At 40.6% G+C, this 19248-nt stretch overlaps 3 protein-coding genes across 11 annotated transcripts in view; 2 read left to right on the top strand and 1 right to left on the bottom strand.

Annotated features, from left to right (window-relative positions):
- Nucleotides 1-17510, top strand: part of RBPMS (RNA binding protein, mRNA processing factor) — a 207368-nt gene extending 189858 nt beyond the window's left edge. For both annotated transcript variants that reach the window (XM_053292059.1, XM_053292057.1), the window contains one exon: nt 17371-17510. In XM_053292059.1, coding sequence (XP_053148034.1) covers nt 17371-17416 — 46 coding nt within the window. In that variant the 3' untranslated portion in view covers nt 17417-17510. The remainder of the gene's footprint in view (nt 1-17370) is intronic.
- Nucleotides 1-19248, bottom strand: part of GTF2E2 (general transcription factor IIE subunit 2) — a 54230-nt gene that overhangs the window by 30470 nt on the left and 4512 nt on the right. For all 8 annotated transcript variants that reach the window (XM_053292050.1, XM_053292047.1, XM_053292044.1 and 5 more), the window contains one exon: nt 6946-7037. In XM_053292050.1, coding sequence (XP_053148025.1) covers nt 6946-7037 — 92 coding nt within the window. The remainder of the gene's footprint in view (nt 1-6945; nt 7038-19248) is intronic.
- On the top strand, nt 17404-17963 carry SMIM18 (small integral membrane protein 18). Its single transcript, XM_053292060.1, has one exon. The coding sequence runs from the start codon at nt 17404-17406 to the stop codon at nt 17686-17688; it is 285 nt and encodes a 94-aa protein (XP_053148035.1). The 3' UTR covers nt 17689-17963.

Raw genomic sequence — 19248 nt, 5'->3', positions numbered from 1 at the left:
CTGAAAATGGTATAGCCTTGTCCAGTGTAATAGAAGAACGTGTTTGTGTAGCCATGGATATTGGTTGACTGATTGAGTACACACAGATTTAGTTACAGCAGAAGGAGCAATCAGCGTAGGTACGTAAGCCTGAACAGCTGCATCCTGAAGTCCAAAGTGTGGGATAGTACGCTGAGGAGGCACAGCTCATTGCACAATAGTTTGTACCACCATATCTTGTATGGGAACCAGAGGTGGGGAGACTTTCGTTGCCATTTGTACTACCTGCAGAGTCTCCTGTCACCTCACTTTCCAGGCCCTATACGCTAAATAGTCCTCCAAGTAAACAGGAGACGGGACTGCTGTAGCCGCACCCTAACCACGTCCCAGTAGCAGACCCTGCATGGACGTCATAAAGTCTGGACGTATCATGCAGGGTCTGCTACTGGGACAAGGTTGGGGTGCGCTAGTAGTAGGGCCAATATATTCTAAGTCGACTTTGGGTCCAAAGTGATCTCGGTGTCGAAGGCGATTCCCGAAGCATGGGAGTGGGAGACAAGGGCACAGCTCAATGTCAAAGATCCAATGGAGCCTCAGGCGAAGAACAACTATGAGTCCATGTCAGAGAGAGTGAGGTCGCCTAATCTCGAAGCGTCGATGTCAAAGGAGGAGAGTAGCGCTGGAGCCCTGTAGGGGAGGGTATCGTTTCACTCGATCTGGAATGACAATGGGGCTTCACTGACTTGTCCTTGTGTTTTTTAGTGGGTGGAGAATCCGTAGCCCCTTCCTCCGCTCTATGCTTCTCCTTCTCCCGGTAAGAGGTCTTGTGTCTAGACCTCTACTCCGGCTTCTTGAACACCAAGGTCGACACGATGGCTTTGGTGCTGGAGATTGAGAATGCATTGGCAGAGCAGTTCCCAGCTTCGATCTTGATACTGAACTGGACGTCAACAGAAACTGGGTTGATTTTGGGGGGGCTAAAGTGTCTTCCAGAGAGCCACTTTTTAATTGTTGTGCGGTTCTTTAAAGTCTGCTTAGAAAACGAAGAGCAGATCGAACTGTGTTATGCCCCTCTTCCATACAGGATAAACAGATATCGTGTCTGTTCCTCGATGGGAATTTGCTGTTGCAGTCAGCAGACCTTTTAAAGGTGGGTTTTCCCCCTCTGGGGGAGTTCCCACTCATGAGCGTCAATAAGTTACAACAATTTGTCCATTAAACAAAGAATATTGAGTCAATCTTTCGAAGTCCCTTACAAAATAATCTACCGATGCTAACAAAAGCAGTCCAAAAACACTAAAGAATATTCCTTAAACCATTCCATGACAATAGTCCACAAATTTTAGTCAAAAATACTTTACAATTAGAAGAGTAGTCGTAAGTCCAATCCTAGGTCAAGCCGTAACGAGGGAACCATCCAAACTAACTTTCTGAGGAACCAAAAACACCGAAGCAATCACACTGGCAGGGAAATAGCGCCCAACCGCCAAAAATACTGGGTATGGAGCATGTGCATTCAGTGGGGAAGGGCGTATCAAGGAGCTAATGAATCTATCCCAAAGTTGGTTTGCGCAGGGGCAGAACCCACTTTTGTGGCTGTCACTGGATCACTATCCAGATCCATCGGTTACTCGCTGTGACGTTTTTAACGACTTTTGTGCAGATAAGATTTCTCATATTCAGGCCAAGTTGGATTCCACAGTTACTGCAGAGTCTGCTGTGGAGGTGTCCAACAACTCCTCTTATGAGATTAGATTGGATCATTATCAGTTTGTGGCTCCTGAGGAAGTGGACAAACTGCTTCGGACTGTATGCCCTACAACCTGTTCTTTTGGCCCTTGCCCAACTTGGCTTATCTCATCTGATAATTATATTATCAGAGAGGGTCTGGTAAATATTATAAATGCTTCTCTGAGGGAGGGCAGGATGCCTCCTTGTCTTAAGGAGACTATTATTAGACCACTTTTGAAGAATGCTGCACTGGATCCCTCAGATTTAGCTAATTACAGACCTGTTTCTAATCTTCCATGGTTTGTTGGTTTGTTTGTTTGTTTAACTAACACATTTGTATACTGCCCAAAACGCAAGTCTCTGGGTGGTTTACAACAAAACAATAAAAATTTAAACATTAAAACATTACAACAATTAAAATTTAAAGTGCTAAAACTATTAAAAACACAATTAAAGCAATACCTAACTAAAAGCCTGAGTGAACAAATAGGTCCTGACTGCCTTTTTAGAAGCTGTAAGAGATGAGGCGGCTCTTATTTCAGCAGGAAGTGTGTTCAAAAGCCTTGGGGCAGCAATGGAGAAGACCTATCCCTGAGTAGCCACCAGACGAGCCAGTGGCAACTGCAGATGAACCTGTCCAGGTGATCTCAATGGACAGTGTGGTTCATAGCGCAGAAGAAGTTATCTTAAATACCCAGGGCCCAAGCTGTTTAGGGCTTTATAGGTTATAATCAAGACCTTGTATTTTGCCTGGAAACCTATCGACAGCCAGTGTAGATCTTTTAAGAGAGGAGTGATATGGTCTCTCCCGAGATGACCCAGAGACCAACCTGGCTGCAGCATTATGTACCAACTGCAGTTTCCGGACTACATACAAAGGCAGCCCCACATAGAGTGCATTGCAGTAGTCACGTCTGGAGGTGACTAGCAAATGTGCTACTGTTCTGAGGTCATTTAACTCAAGAAATTGACGCAGCTGGCATATCAGCCGAAGCTGATAAAAGGCACTTCTGGCCACTGCCTCAACCTGGGACACCAGGGAGAGGTTTGTACGCAGAACCACCCCCAGACTCCGTACCTGTTCCTTCTGGGGAAGTGTGACTTCATTCAGAACTGGCAGATCAAAATCATCTCCTGATCCCACACAATAAGTACCTCCGTCTTATCTGGACTCAGCTTCAGCTTGTTACCTCTCATCCAGCCCATCACTGCCTCCAGGTAGGCATTTAGGGAGGTTATGCCTTCTCCTGATGATGCTGACATGGAGAAAAAGATTTGGGTGTCATCAGCATACTGATAACACCCTGCACCAAATCTCCTGACGATCTCTCCCAGTGGTTTCATGTAGATGTTTAACACCAGAGACAATATGGAGCCCTGAGGGACACCATACTGAAGTCCAGCTTTTGAAGAACAACAGTTCCCGAGGTACACCATCTGGAATCTGCCTGAGAGGTAAGAATGGAACCACTACAAAGCAGTGCACCCCATCCCCAACCCCCACAGATGCTCCAGAAGGATACTATGGTCGATAGTATCGAAAGCCGCCGAGAGGTCAAAAAGGACCAACAGAGTCACACTCCCTCTGTCAATTCCCAATTGGAGATCATCCATCAGGCCGACCAAGGCAGTATCCACCCCATAGCCCACCCGAAAGTCAGTCTGAAACGGGTCTAGATAATCAGTTTCATCCAAGGCTGCATGGAGTAGGGAAGCCATCACCCTCTCAATTACCTTGCCCAACCACGGAAGGAAAGACAGGCCTATAGTTGCTCAACTCTGAGGAATCTGACAGACTTCTTCAGATGTGGTCTAATAATTGCCTCCTTAAGGCAAGGAGGCATCCTGCCCTCCCTCAGAGAAGGCAAGGTGGTTGGGCAAGGTGAATGAGCAGGTGGTGGCCTCTCAGCTCCAGTTATGGATGATGCAGATTATCTAGACCCATTTCAAACTGGCTTTCGTGTAGGCTATGGGGTTGAGACTGCCTTGGTCGGCCTGATGAATGATCTCCAATTGGCTATGGACAGAGGAAGTGTGACTCTGCTGATCCCCTTGGATCTCTCTGTGGCTTTCAATACCTTTGACCATGGTATCCTTCTGGACCGCCTGAGGGAGGTGGGATTGGGTGGCACTGTTTTACAGTGATTCTGCTCCTACCTCTCCGGTAGATTCCAGATTGTTTCGCTTGGAGACTGGTGTTCTGCTAAGTGAGAACTAAAGTGTGGAGTTCTACAAGGTTCCATACTGTCTCCAATGTTCTTTATTGTCTACATGAAACCGCTGGGAGTGATCATCAGGAGGTTTGGTGCTGGGTGTCATCAATATGCTGATGACACCCAGATCTACTTCTCCATGTTGATCTCATCAGGAAATGGCATATTTTCCCTAAATGCCTGCCTGGAAGTGCTACTGGGCTGAATGAGGGATAACAAACTGAAGTTGAATCCAAATAAGATGGAGGTACTGACTGTGGGGGTCCAGGACCCAAGAGAAGATTTAGATCTGCCTGTTATGGATGGTGTCACACTCCCACTGAAAGATCAGGAACGTAGCTTGGGAGTACTCCTGGACCCAAAACTCTCCCTGGTTTCTCAGGTTGAGGCAGTGGCCAGGAGCGCTTTTTATCAGCTTCAGCTGATATGTCAGCTACGTCCATTTGAGGTGAATGACCTTAAAACAGTGGTACATATGCTGATGACCTCCAGGCTTGACTACTGTAATCCACTCTATGTGGGGCTGCCTTTGTACATAGTCCGGAACAGAATGCAGTAGCCAGAATGGTCTCTGGGACAACACAAAGGGACCACACAACACAAAGAATTGCACTAGCCCCCGATATGTTTCTGGGTGAAATACAAAGTGCTGGTCATTATCTATAAAGGCCTTAATGGCTTGGGTCTAGGCTATTTAAGAGAGCGCCTCCTTTGTCACGAACCCTGCCACCAGTTACGATCTTCTGGAGAGGTCCGGTTATGGTTGCCACCATCCCGTTTGGTGGCAACTCAGGACTGGGCCTTCTCTGTGGCTGCCCCAGGGTTTTGGAATATTCTCCCTGCTGAAATAAGAGCATCTCCTTCTCTGTTTGTTTTCAGGAAAACTCTCAAGACTCTCCTGTGTTTTGCAGGTTTTTAATTAGAATTAATTTTAAATCATTTTAAAAAATTGTTTTAATAAATTTCATGTTGTTTGTATTGTGTCATGTATTTTAATCTGTTTTGACTTTTAAATGTAAATTTTGTACACCGCTTAGAGATGTACATATCAGGTGCTATAAAAATATGGTAAATAAATAATATCTTATCCATAGGAAGTGTGTGAATATCTTTCATTAATTTATTTACTATGCAAAAATAAACAACTTCTTTCCACATAAAGCTCTGAATTTGTTTCAGTATAACATCTGAACCACATTAAGAGTTTTGACTGATTTCCCATGGCCATCTCCACTCACAAAATATTTCAGTTCAACTACTTGGCTACTTGAAAAACTTTTGAAATAAAGTATGGGAAATTAATATGGTTGGGGGGGTGTTATTACATAAATGCGTCAAATAACATAGGCCAAATCAAATCACAATCTATTTAGGGCATAAGAAAAATTCACATTGTAACATTTTCTGGAAAAAATTTCAAATGTTATGCAACTGAGAAAATGTTTATTGGGAAATGCTCTGAAAAAAATTTAAATTTGAAATTTCCCAGAAAACTCATTAAAGAGCTGACATATAGCATAACAGCTCCAGCAATTTACATATTTGGCCCATGGTAGAACCTAAGATTATTTATATCAGCAGGTAAATGCAGAGGATTGTGTACACCAACAAATATAGTAGTGAGGTGTCACAGATGTGTTACACCAGCCTTGAAGCAACACTACATTGCCATTAGAGGAGCTAATTGCTAGCCTTTTGATCTTTGTTGGGGGCTCCCTACTGCTCTCAAACCTGAAATGATGCCCGTGCTTATAAGGAAGGAAGCCAAGATCTAGTTAAGTTCGTGGGAATGGGCGCAAATTCTCAAGTAGCTCTAAGCATCCTGCACCATGATGCTATCTTCCTATACAACATGGGCAGGGTTTTTTTTGCCAGAACTGAGTTTGATTAACCCCATCAAAGTTCACATTTGGGCAGACAGTCCCAATCATTCTGAGCTGTGATGTCATCGTACCAAACAACTTGGACAAGGCTTTCTGCCAGAAGTGTACCGATTATACAGTTTATTATGTTCACCGTCATTGCAGACCCATACTGCTTGATGCATCAAAGGTTGTTATGAAGTATTCTATTAAGCCAAGTAATTGAGTGAGTGGAGGAGGGAGTACCAGGCTTGTTCTCAATCCTCTAAACGATGGTTTGAAGAGGGGGATCAAAGAACATAACATCTAAATACAGATGCAGTGTGTTCTGGGTTACACCTGGGCCACTGGGGACTAGACCTCCTCCACTCACAACAATGTCAGTCAGTTGTTCAGTCAGTCATAAGTAATAAACAAAGGTGCATATATAAATTTGGATGAATAATGTCCTCACCATAAATTAACTAGCATACCATTATTATTCTAGGCCAAGCATTACAATAATATTTGTGTATACTGTAAACAATGAGGTCACAAAGGAATAATAGGCTATTTATATCTTAAGTGCTGTGCTTATGTAAGAATATAGTACCTTTTCAGTGAGTAGTATATTTAATATTTATGACTATGTAAGAGTCTAAATTTTGACTTCAATGCTTCACATTTGCAAAGCTGTTAAATTTTTGGCATGATCGATTAGCCAATGTAAAATGGCCCACATAATTTCCCAGCTTATTCCTCATTAAAGCCAATGCTTTAAATCCAATTTTTAATTGGTCAGGAGGGGCCTACAAACAAATCACATCCTTTCATTTTCGACAGTCATTTTTGTGCAGGGTATGAGATCCCCAGATCACCAACTATCACCAAAAAATAATGATAGATTATTTCTGTGTGATGACAGGTATGGTCAGCTGTTTGGGGCTCAAATTAGAAGCGTTCAAGGCAGAGCTTAAGTGAAATTTTACTCCCATCCTCCACTCCAAAAAATATCAAGCAGAAAACAATGGACACCAGCTGGCAGAAGACAGGCCTGAAATATTAGCTGTTTTTTGCATCCAACAATTTTTCTTGTCATCTTTCCTTTATCACTGCTAAAATTATGGTAATATAAAATGCATACTTTGGTTTTCTAGACATTTGAAACAAAATGACTATACCTTCATATAATTCACTATCTTTGCAAGAACTCCAAATTTGTAACCAGAGCCTCCAGAAAGGACTTTCAAGTTAAAAGATCCATTGTTGTGGTCTGTTAAGGAAAAAAAACAAGTTCTCACACAGACATTTGCTTCTGCACTCAGGTATCAGTTTCAGACACAGACCTCTTTTACCCTAACCACAAACAAAAAGCTGTCAACAATACCTAGCAATCTTCACATGCTCTTCTAGGTGTCATGACATCTCAGCAAAGTTGTTTTGTAAAGCACAATTAACTATCAAAGGAGCACTCTAATTTACATACTGTGTGTGAATAGCATCTGTTTACAAATGGTGTCACATTTGGAGTTCTTAAAAATCTGGTAGTCAGTGTTAATGAGATAATCTAAATATTTAGACAATACTAGACTGAAGTCTCTGGCCTTACAGACTGTATGAATAAGACTCCCAGCATATGAAGCTGTACACATGCTGCTTCCCCATAGTGCAATACCATGCTTCTGAGAATAAAGCAACCTTGTGGGCAGGGCCAACTGGGATCAAATGCACATATTAGCTTATTTCTCACACATGGCACACGAATGCATGTGAAGAAACCTCAAACAAGAAAGGATTCAGTCAGCCAGTTTATTTGATGTAAACCACCCTAAGCCATTTTTGGAAGGGCGGTAAATAAATCAAATTAATAAATAAACAGTGAATCTGACTGTATTCCTCATATCTGCATGACTCCCAAAGAGTCACATGCCCTATCAACACTAAACATTGACTTGAATTGCCTTCTGATTTCTCCGATAGACCTATTTGGCAATTGGCCAGCTTAAGAATCATCCAGCTGTTGACCATCTGACCATATATTTTAGCAGCACATGCATACATACTGCCTGAAACCTTGGAGAAGGCGCTGCCAGTCTGTGTAGACAATAATGAACTAGATGGGCCAACGGTCTGACTTATATATAGGAACATAGGAAACTGCCATATACTCTGTGTGTGTGTGTGTGTGCGTGCACACACGCGCGTACGCACACACAGCCCTCTACTCATTTCTACTCTACTCTTCAGTCCACTTTATACCCCCCAAACTCACAAATCCAGCCCACAAGGTTTCTGCCAGTGCAACACACCCCTTGCCCTAGTTTTCAGATCAAAAAAAGCCATTCACTAAAAAGCACATTAACAGAGGCTCATCTAGATTCATGTGCGAGAAAGGGACTGTCACTAAAATAATCTTGCCAGAACTGCACCATACAAAAGCCATGGAAATTCACAACAGTTCTGCACCAACCACCACTTCTGAAGAACCAGAGAACTCTCTTTTGTATGAATAAGAAGTGACTGGATGTGCATGAAAATGTGGAAAGTAAACACATTTCCATTTGCTTTCTAGACAAAATATGCAACTTCTGTCAGTAGCCACTTACTGTGTCCAGGCAGGGGAAGAGCTTCAAATGGCATTTGGGAAAAGCTTAACTCAGAATGCCCATTTTAAAATATTTAAAAAGAAAAAAAAGAAAAATCTCCAGTACAGTATTTATTGTGGAGAAAATGTTGGGAAGAGTGTAGGGAACTACATTTGTTTTAATTGTGATTGGCCAGTGTTGCTCTTTCCAAATGAAAATTAAAAATTAGCTTTTCTGGACTAGAACTATTAAGTCACTCATCTTCATTGTCCTTGAGTTCATTGTATATAAGGAGGAAAGTCAAAATTTATTGCCACATCTACCTCATAGAATGGCTTTCAAATAAATTCTAATTAAGATTGACAAACGGACAAAAATTATTATTATTATTATTATTATTATTATTATTATTATCATCATCATCATCTTGTTTACACAGTCAGACAGGTGTTATTGACTGGTTTGTTTTATCCAGACATCGAGTCCTTCCGAAGGACCTGGGATGGCTGAATTTTCCAAAAGACCTTGAAGAGCACCTCAACACCATAGGGGTCACAGAAAACACCATCAGCTAATTACAAAAAGCAGCTTTACTGGGAACAGCCTATATTCTGCTACGATATCTATAACAATAACAATAACAACAACAATAATAATTATTATTATTTTGATTTCTATACTGCCCTTCCAAAAATAGCTCAGGGCAGTTTACAAAGAGAAACAATAAATAAATAAGACGGCTCCCTGTCCCCAAAGGGCTCACATTCTAAAACGAAACATAAGATAGACACCAGCAACAGTCACTGGAAGTACTGTGCTGGGGGTGGATAGGGCCAGTTACTCTCCCCCTGTTAAGTAAAGAGAATCACCACGGTAAAAGGTGCCTCTTTGACCAGTTAGCAGGGGAAAGGAAAAATAAAAAGGGGAAAGGAAAAATAAAATTTTCTTGCCTAACTACTGAAGAAGAGAGTTCCATTAAAGCAGAATATTCAAAATTATTTTTTTAAAATAATGATCAAATCTGGTTTTCCGGTTTTTCAGTGGCTATTCTGTTTTTGGTTTATTTTAAAGGGTTTTTTCAAAATGTTTTACACTTCATGTTTGATCTTTTGTTGGCCACTTTGAGCTCCTGGAAAAGCAGCATATACATATTTTACATAAATAAGCAAAATAAAATCAAAACAATTTCAAGACCTCAAAACATATAATTATTCTTATTACTATTTCTCAATTCCCTTGCTTACTACAGTCATGGAGATGGGCCAGAAGACCGTAAAAAATAGGAAAAGAAACCTTATGGAGGTAATTCACAACCACTCACTGCTAGAGTTTAGTTGCTTTCAGTGGCTCATACCACAAATGGTTGACAAAAAAGAACAGGAAGTCAAAAAGGTGCATATATTTTCATGTACAATATATAATTCAATCAAAGCCAGTAATTCTGTTTTATTAAGAAGCTGACTAGTTATACATGGCTCATGGCAATTTAACATACTACTGAAAGAGTGAGAAACCTGATGTATTAATACAACTACCACCATAATCAGACTGTTTGCCAGATCAAAACACAAAGGGTCGCATTATTTATAAATATATCTCACTATTAAAAGAGCTCCTAGCACAAAAGGGGAAGCTCTGGTTTACTATCCTATACAATACATTTCAAATGTATGAATGATTTACTCCTCGGGTAGGGGTCTGATGCAAATGAGCATAAAGGAAGTTGTCAGCTGCATTTTGCTTCAGCCAATAGCAGCAGAGCTCCATCTTAGCTGTACCAGAGGCTGTATTAAACAGCAGATCAGCACTGTTCCAGCATCGTTTCTGAAAAGAGGTAGGTCTGTACCTTTTTTTTTTTTTAATTGTCTTACCATTATTATCTGAAAGGAAAGCTGTTTGTTTGTTTTTTAAGGAATCAGAACATGCAAGACCTCCACCTTTCAAAAATATTAAAAATAGTAGAGTTTCCCCTATATGAAGCTCGGCTGTATGCTGCTTAAATGCAGAGACGTCTGTCTTGTGCTAACAGAGAATATTACCATATGTGCATTCATGAAGAATTGATGACCATCCATCTTACAGGGAGCCCAATACACCCAGATAATGTTCTGTCAACAAATTCCTTGATGTTTTGTGCAACCTAATAGTTAATCTAATGTAGTAAGGCAAAAACTAAAATATGATTTTTTTTAATGCAGAAGTCGTAACAGGATTTGTGTGTCTCTAAATTTAAATACAAGGTTAAATTGCACATGAAAAATGCTATTAACAAAACCCTCTAGACCTAAACCTCAACATCTGGCAATTGTACATCTTAGGGCTGAATCAAGTTATTTGTTAACATGAATACAGCTTAACTGAAGTCAATGGGACTCTGTCAGTTAAGTGATTATTGCCTTGGGCTGCAAACCTATGTACATTTACTCAGGAGTAATGCCACTGAAAACAGTGGTGCTTACAGCACATGGGCTGTTTGTCTTGTACTAGCTGATTTTTAAAAAAATAACTATAAGAAGATTCTGGATCTTACTCAAAACTGAGTTGTCATTATTCCTTATTGAACTTCTTTGATATGGCTCTGAGAACCTAATTTGCAAGTCATGTGCTTTTTCTGTTCTCCATATAGCTACGCAAAATTTAATTGCCATAATCCAAGCAGAAAGCAGTTTTTAAATTCATTCATTTTAATTCTCTCTCTCTCTCAAAATAATGAAATATTTAACAGCCATTTGATGTGTGGGCATACAATGAGATGCATATACATTAATCTTACTGAAAAAGTAAAACATTCCTTTCTAAATTCTAATTTCAAGTTAAGAGCATGAGCCCCCTCCAAAGCATAATTGCATACATGTATATACATATAACTTTTGTTAACCTAATCTGTGCTAAGGTGGGAAAAAAATCCACTTAATTATTTTACCAGTTATTTGATAATTAAGAACTGTATCATCAGAAGTGAATATTGCATTCTACTAGGTCTAACCCTCCTGCCTCAATATGCAATTATCTGATTCCAATCAGAAAAAATACACACAAACCCAAGAAACCAATGGACCACCTATAAATTAAGATGAAATGCAGTTTCAATTTTAAACCATGCCCCCAAAGGACACTTCAGGATGTTGATTCCTCCAGCCTGGTTAAATAAAGAAAGAAAGAAAAGGAAGCCCTTGACAACTATATGTTTAACACTCAGGGATTCCTTCCCCAGAAAAGAACTGAATAGGCAACAATTCCTCTGCAGAAATCTGACAAGGTAGATTTCTTTAATAATTTGGGTTGTACATTTTGCTCAGTTTGTATCCCAACTCTCCTCCCTTCAAATATACTCCATCTCAACCCATTTCAACATTCAGCATTGCCTGAATTAACTGGGGGGGGGAGGACATCCTGAGTTTATTTACCTATGTGTCAATACTATATTCATGTCCTGAGAGAAACAAAGCAAATGCACCAAATCCTAAGGCTAAACGTTAGTTTATGGAAGCATGGCCCAAACTTCTTCACCATATTCCATTGAAAGCACTGGACAAAGATACAACTTGAGAGGGGCAACGCGCAAAAGGGGTTCTGATCCTTCCCCATATCAACTCCTGTTACTCAACAGGACTAGAGTGTATAGCAGTCCAAATGCTCTAATTCCTGTGGCCCTTGTTTATTTCCTCTTCTCTTGAAATTTAAAGCACATTATAGGGAGGCTCTGTTTAAAAATTAAAATAATGGTGATTCTTTCCAAACAACTCAGTGAATCCCAACTCATTAGTTTTTTGAATTTGCAGATTACCCCTAGGGTGCGCAATATAGATTCTTAGGCACCGAAACAAACTCAGTCAAAGACAGGCGAGATGACAAACCTTCTAGCATAAATATATCAAAAGCTGGCATCATCTTCAAAAATAGAAAGAGTGCCTGTCTATATTGTGGATTGTTTTAAAACAAAGCAGTTACAATTAACATATTAAATCTTCAACCTTTTGGTTCCTCCCTGTTAGACTGCCAGTGTACATTCTCCACAACAAAAGAATACAACAGATTGCTACCTAAAAGATTTTTATTATCTCAACAGCTGCAACTGATTTTGGAAGGTGGAGGGACACCTCCCTGTTACATAAAAACAATGCATATTATAAATAACACACAAGGTGCCATTGGGGTCACTTAAAAGTCAATTTCTTGCAATAATTCTGCACATGTTAATTGATCCAGACATCTTTTATCACATTTGAATCCTACCCTTTCTCCAAAGAATTCAGGGTGGTATATATGGGCTTATCCTATTTTAGAATCACAGCCAACCTATGAGGCAGTTTGAAATAAGGAACAGTGACTGGCCAGAATCATCCAGTGACTTTCATGGTAGAATATGTCTTATTGGTCCAACTCCTGCACTCTGTTCAATATTCCACATTGGTTGTTGCAAATACATTGAACAAAATATACATATTAATATCTTGTCTCGAAAAATAAATCACACTTTATTGTTCAGTTGAACACACATCTGAATTTTTTGTCTTTCTGTTATATTGATTTTTCTTTACGATGACCATATGAGTTAAACAATAAACTTATTGAACCTAACAAGGAAACTGTATTTTCGCCATACTCAAATCGTAAAATGTTGCCATTGAGGTGGAAAATAATAATAATAATTCAATTTCTATACCACCCTTCCAAAAATGTCTCAGGGCGGTTTACACAGAGAAATAATAAATAAATAAGATGGATCCCTGTCCCCAAAGGGCTCACAATCTAAAAGAAACATAAGATCAACACCAGCAACAGTCATTGAAGGTATTGCACTGGAGGTGGAGAGGGCCAGTTACTCTCCCCCTGCTAAATAAAGAGAATCACCACGTTAAAAGGTGCCTCTTTGCCAAGTTAGCAGGGGGGTTAGCAGGGGGGAAAGGTCATTTCTCACATAGCAAGAACATCCACTGTGAGATAAAATTTCTGGAGGGTGAATAACTGCTCTGGGAATGCAATCCTCATGATTCCCACCCCTTTGATATATTTGGCAAAGGGCTACTAGCTGCAAATAGGCCCACTGCACTGCTCCCTACTCTTTATAACATGATAATACCTGCAAAGCCTGACTTCCCATTTGCTTTAATCTTTGGCCATTCTGACTCATCTGCTCTCTTTGAAAACCCCATATTCTGCTTATTTTATGTGCTTCTCTTTCTGGCCTCACTCCCACAAGTATGTTCACAGGACAAGAAAATGATGTTCTCAAGGGAAGGAGGGCAGGAAGCAAGGGAAAGACCTGGGGTGGCAGACTTCAGGACTAATCTGAAAGAGATGGGATCTCTCCCCTCGGTCAAGAACCTGCCTTTGACTTGACAATGCAATGAGGATTTGCTGTTCATCCTCTTGGCCCAAATGTAGACTTTTCATGGCTCTAGTTAAGAAACTACCGTAGGATAACACTGCTGGGAGGAAAGTCTTTCCTAAATTGTTTTTCTCCCTGTTTGTATCCTTCTCTGAAAGCTCTCCATCCTTGTTAAAGGATGTGGTAGCCAGATCTAGCCAGTGAAGGAGGCTAAGTTGCTCTGAGCTGTGAGGAAGATTGCTGGGAAACAGAGTTGGGTATTATATGTGGGGCTGGGGGCAGGTTCCTTAAGCTATCACTAATTATAGCTGAGAGCCAGAGTTGCTACTATGAGAAAGGTCTAGTTTGGCCTCTTGGGAATCTGTCTACTGCCAAGAATAGGGTCCCTTTCCTTCTTGGGAGATCTGCCTGGCTCCCTCTGATGACATCTACCCATGGGTTGGTCATGTTTGGAACAGGAATAGGAGCAAACATAGTAACAGTTATGCTTCCATAGTGTGCTGCCCCCAGTACCTACATTTGCAAACAAATGGTAAGTAGCACCAGTGGTGGCTCCTTCCCCTGAAGTAAGTGCATGATCTAACATGGCAGTAGCGGCTGGGTGTTGCTTTATCTTAAGTGTGAGGTTTCTCCAAAGTCCACTCACCTTTGTGGGGGGGGGGGATATTCTGATTGAGGTTGCTGATTGGACCATGGCTAATCTGTAGTTCAGTACTGTCTTAATCCAAATCATGAAGATAGTATAGATACTGTACCCTTCTTCAGCAGGGAGGCAAATTTGGAGGACATTGGGCCCTTTGTTCATCCAGTGAGGAGAGGCATCAGGCACATAGGTAGCTCTCAGTAGTGGCCTGAGGCTCCTTTGCAGGTATTATCAGACTTCCTGCAATGGTTGGGCTGACCTGCAGCTCAAGAGGCCATATGTTTCCCAAGACATTGACTGGAACCTTTTCCAACCCTTTGCTGGAAAGAGGTAATCTGGAGGGTTGGAGTCCATGGCATTTCCTGCCTTTTGTGGGGGCAACGATGATGAAGCAGAGCTAGAAAAGTGCTGGGAGATGTCCCTAATGTGATAGCAGCCCAAGTGAACTCTCTTAGGTCCTTTCCATTGAGTATGATAGCCAAGGGCTAGGGGAACGATATACTGCAGTGTAGTAAGAGTTGAAAGGGGTTTTTCCTGTTCTGCCCAGTGCCCACTCTGGCACTACCACTGGAAGTGGAGCAGCAGTGCCCAATAGAAGTCTGCCTCTCACAAAGGAAGTAGAACGTTTCACAGCACTGAGTGGAACGGATCCACTCCTCCAGTCCAGATCAGTTCTAGAGCTTGCCTTCCTAGCCCCAGGGGGTTAAGCATTTCCCCATATTAGCTGTCTTCTTCCCCTTGAGAATACAGTCTTATTTAATAATTGACAGAGGCTTTTTTGTAATTTATGTTACCTTTTCTAACTTTTCTCTCATTAGCTCTAGCAATAGGTCATAAAAGAATTAAAGCATTCTAAGCAATAAAAAGGGTGAGGCACCATTAAGAATATGAAAGTATTAAAAATTGTTTTGCTATGTTTGTACCTATCAAACCCTTGTGCCTATCAAAATCTAATAGCTTAAAATAAAATTCTCCTTAATGGCCCTGCTGAGACAATAGTACTCTATAGGTAAAAAACATGTTCTAGAATCCATTTGAAAATTGTTTTGCTCTTTGGAAAAAACAAGTGACATTTTTATTGCTAGATCTCCAATAAATGTTCAACATACAAAGTACTGTAATTCCTTCTTTTATGCTCAAAGGACTATTACCTACAAGAGTTCCCTCTGATTTTGATGCTAGGCAGTTACTTTGTTGCAATTTCACTTAGAGCTATATAAGTGATCAACATTTAGTAACACTTTGCTACGCTCCAAAAGATGCTTTAGGTTCATATGGAGGGTCTCCAATGAGCAGCATGGTGTTCTAAACTAATCTAAATCTAAACATTAAAAAAAAAAGTATTGGGCTTGATCCCAACTTGTACTTCTGTGAATGGAATAAATTCTGTTCACACAAGGAGAGAGGAGCAATTTTCAGTTATCTCCCCTTCCCTCTACAGCTGCCTGTTGGAAAAATATATCACTGAGTGTTCGGGGATGCTCAGAAACAGATACTGGGGAGATGCAGGAAGAAGTAGAGTAAGGCAGGATTAGTTAAACCTGCCCCCCATCCACCACCCCCACCCCCGTGCAAATAGAATGTCTTCCATTTATAGAAATACTAGTTGGAATAAAAAACAATGTTTCAAAAGCCATTTTTGGCCAGAGGAGAGGTAATGTTGGGGGTGTGCTAAGCATGGTTAAGGCTAAAGCTTCAATGCCCTGGTTAGTGTTACCTATGGTTATTCTTAATCATAATGTTTAACCATATTTAAAGGTCTAAAAAGAGAAGGAGAGAGAGATTTGTGTCACAGAGATGAGGAATAAGAAGGCAAGAACATGCAACCCCACAGCCTGTTCCCATTCCCTTAACAAGAGTTATGGGATGCAAAAGTTTGATAGTTACAAACATAGCAACACCTTTAAAGTGTGTGTGTGTGAGAGAGAGAGATGTACTCTTAGTGGTGTCTCACTCTTTTTTTGGCTTGGAACCCTGAACCCTTTTTTTAATGGCTTATTGCCAGATGGTTAAGAAGTTTGCTGCATCAAGTTTGTACCAATCCATATATGCTTCTATAAGATTTTTCTAACCAAAGAACTGGCTCAATCCAGAGAGCTGAGGACCCGACATTTTCTTTAAAACAAATCAAGAATCTTACTAAACATGAATAAATTTTTGTGTGCACCTAAAAGAGCTCTCTGAATTAAGGCCAAAGAATGATATTCTTAACTAGAAATGAACTAGCACTACATCAAGGGACGACAGATGAGGCATATAATGCAGTATGAAGAAATACTACAGCACAAAACTTTATTTTATTGAAGTGAAACTGAAAAATTGGGCAGAATCCCAACTAGCATAGCATGAGCAGAACACAGCCACTCAAGTAAAGGTGAGGGAAGGGATTTATGTGATTTCCCCTTCCATAGGAAGCTAACCACACCGTAAAGGCTAAGTGTGCTGTCAAGTCAGTGTTGACTCCTAACCACTGAGCCCTGTGGTTGTCTTTGGTAGAATACAGGAGGGATTTACCATTGTCATCTCCTGTGCAGTATGTGATGATGCCTTTCAGCATCTTTCTGTATTGCTGCTGCCCAATATAGGTGTTTCCCATACCTGTGGGGATTCGAACCAGCAACCTCTGGCTTGCTAGTCAAGTCATTTCCCCACTGCACCATTGGGTGGCTACACAGATGGCTCACACCATACTCTACATTATTTCTGAGGGTCCCCAGCTCTTAGGATTGGCTTCTCAGAGAAGAACTGGGGGCTGCAAGATAGAAAAGGTAATGAGAAAGCCCATTCTGTGGATGACATAACTCTCGCAGTTCTCTGGATCAGTCACTGACATTGCAGCCTCAGCTGGAAGTCTTTGTAAAAAAAAAAATCCTTATAAAAAATAAGTACCCAGTGACAACCAGCCAAGTAAAGAACATGGCCCAATTCAAACGAATTACTTTGCAAAGCAATAGTTGTATTTTGTTGGTGGAAGAAAAGGCAGGCAATTTTAAAAACAAAAGGAAAATTACCAGCTTTATTTTTCTGTTTGTGTATTTCAACATAGAGCTACAGAAAGAACACAAAGGACTCTCCAAACATGGCAACTTTGAATATTAGTCACTGGAATGAAACTACATCCATCCTTGGTTTTCAAGTCCAGAAGATTTACCCTTTCCATGACAATTGGAATACTGCTTGTTTTGTCATTCTGATCATATTTATATTTACTGTAGTATGTTTGGTGGTGCTAGCTTTCTTATATGAGCTACTTGACTGTTGCTGTTGTGCAAAAAACAAGACGATGAAAGACTTGGAGAATGAACCTAATCCTGTTAGATCTATGCTGGACAGCTTCAGGAAACGTGGAACAGAAGAGGTATAGTGATGGACTGATCAGTAGCACCACATCCAAATGTTCAACATCATAATGAAGCCTCTTGCATCCTAGGACCAAGCAAGTCAGATCCTGCTTAGCCTTAAATATCATCATTAGCACCATTTTTTGTTCACGGGTGGATAGAAATTTGAACAGTTCACAAAACACTTAAAATGGATTATCAGTAACAGTGTTATGTGAAAATTGTTATTTTTTGTTTTTACATAAATCGCTGTTGATCAGAACTAATTACTCAAGTAAAACATTGCTCTTCTGACTAATTTACCTGCTATTTGATTGTCATAACAGTTGTTTGCCAGTCTATCAAACCCAAACCAAAAAACCCCCTACATCAACACAGAACTTTTACAATAATTACACACTCCTGATCACATAGATATGCAATAATAATAATCCTTATCAGTTACAGAGCACAATTCTAGCATCTATATGAACGTATGAAACAGTCATATCAAGTTAGACAATTAGTCCATCTAGTACAGTATAGTTCACTCTGCAGGGCAGCAACTCTCTAGCATTTCAGACAGAAGTCTTTGTCAGCCTACCTGGAGATGCCAAAGACTGACCCTGGTACCTGCATGCAAGGCATGTGTTCTACCACCGAGCTAGGCCCCATCCCTACCACTTCACATTCATTCTGACTCAGGATAGTCTTTGCATTCTTAGCTCTCAGGGATCATCACAGCAATATTTATCAACTCTGCATCACAGCAAGATTTATCAACCATGGTGCTGACAAGTCAGCTGAACTAAGGAACAGGCAAGAGTCTAAATTTGTTAAAAGTAACAGCATGTGCCTTGTTTTTCAGGCAAACATTTCTCCATGTGTAATACAGACAAGGGACAAACTCTGCTAACATGAAAGAAAACCCATTTCCTGCCTCTGACTTTGGGTAGAAATAAATATTAAAAGAAACAAGGGGCTGCCACCCAAATTGCCAATCCTGTGTCAAGATCGCCATTTAACATTTTCCCATTTAACATTTTCTTCCACCCTTTGGCTTAGGGAGGCAGAACTGGAGGGACAAAAACTGAGCTAGTTCTGAAAAAAAAGGCTGAGTGGTGCAGCAATCTTCTAATCACAGCTGAGCTCTGCGTAGAGTTAACCATCCAGAGGGCTGATAGATTTCTCCATTAACTGCAGCACCTACAGTGCTTCTTTTGCTAAGAGCACTGAAAGTGTATAATGACTAGCTTGAAGAAGGGAGTTGGGGAAGAAGAAAGAAAGCGTAATTATTCAATAGACAATGACTGAATACCAAAGACTGTTTTATCGTTGTGTTATATGACACAACAGTGCTACTCAACCCCTTTGTGCAATTCTGAGCATCCATCTGAATTCTTTGCCTCTCTGCTTCTATACTGTTTGCCTGGGCTCCTACCACCAGCTCCAAAAAATCCTCATCCCAAATCCAGAAATCTCCAGATTAGGTAGCTCCAGAAGAGAGAGAGAGAGCATCACAGAAACCTTTTCCTTCAAGGACTTCTTCGTTATCTCTAATTTCTGAGCAGTGCTTTGATTTAACAAATAGTATAAGAATCCAG

This window comes from Hemicordylus capensis, chromosome 2 (genome assembly GCF_027244095.1).
Source record: "Hemicordylus capensis ecotype Gifberg chromosome 2, rHemCap1.1.pri, whole genome shotgun sequence".
In the NCBI taxonomy this organism is placed as follows: domain Eukaryota; kingdom Metazoa; phylum Chordata; class Lepidosauria; order Squamata; family Cordylidae; genus Hemicordylus; species Hemicordylus capensis.
The sequence above is the reverse complement of the archived record's forward strand: the minus strand, read 5'-3'. Positions and strand labels throughout refer to the sequence as shown.

Bases quoted from the DNA above. Each gene is read 5' to 3' on its own strand.
- SMIM18 (XM_053292060.1), top strand. From the start codon at position 17,404: ATGGCAACTTTGAATATTAGTCACTGGAATGAAACTACATCCATCCTT.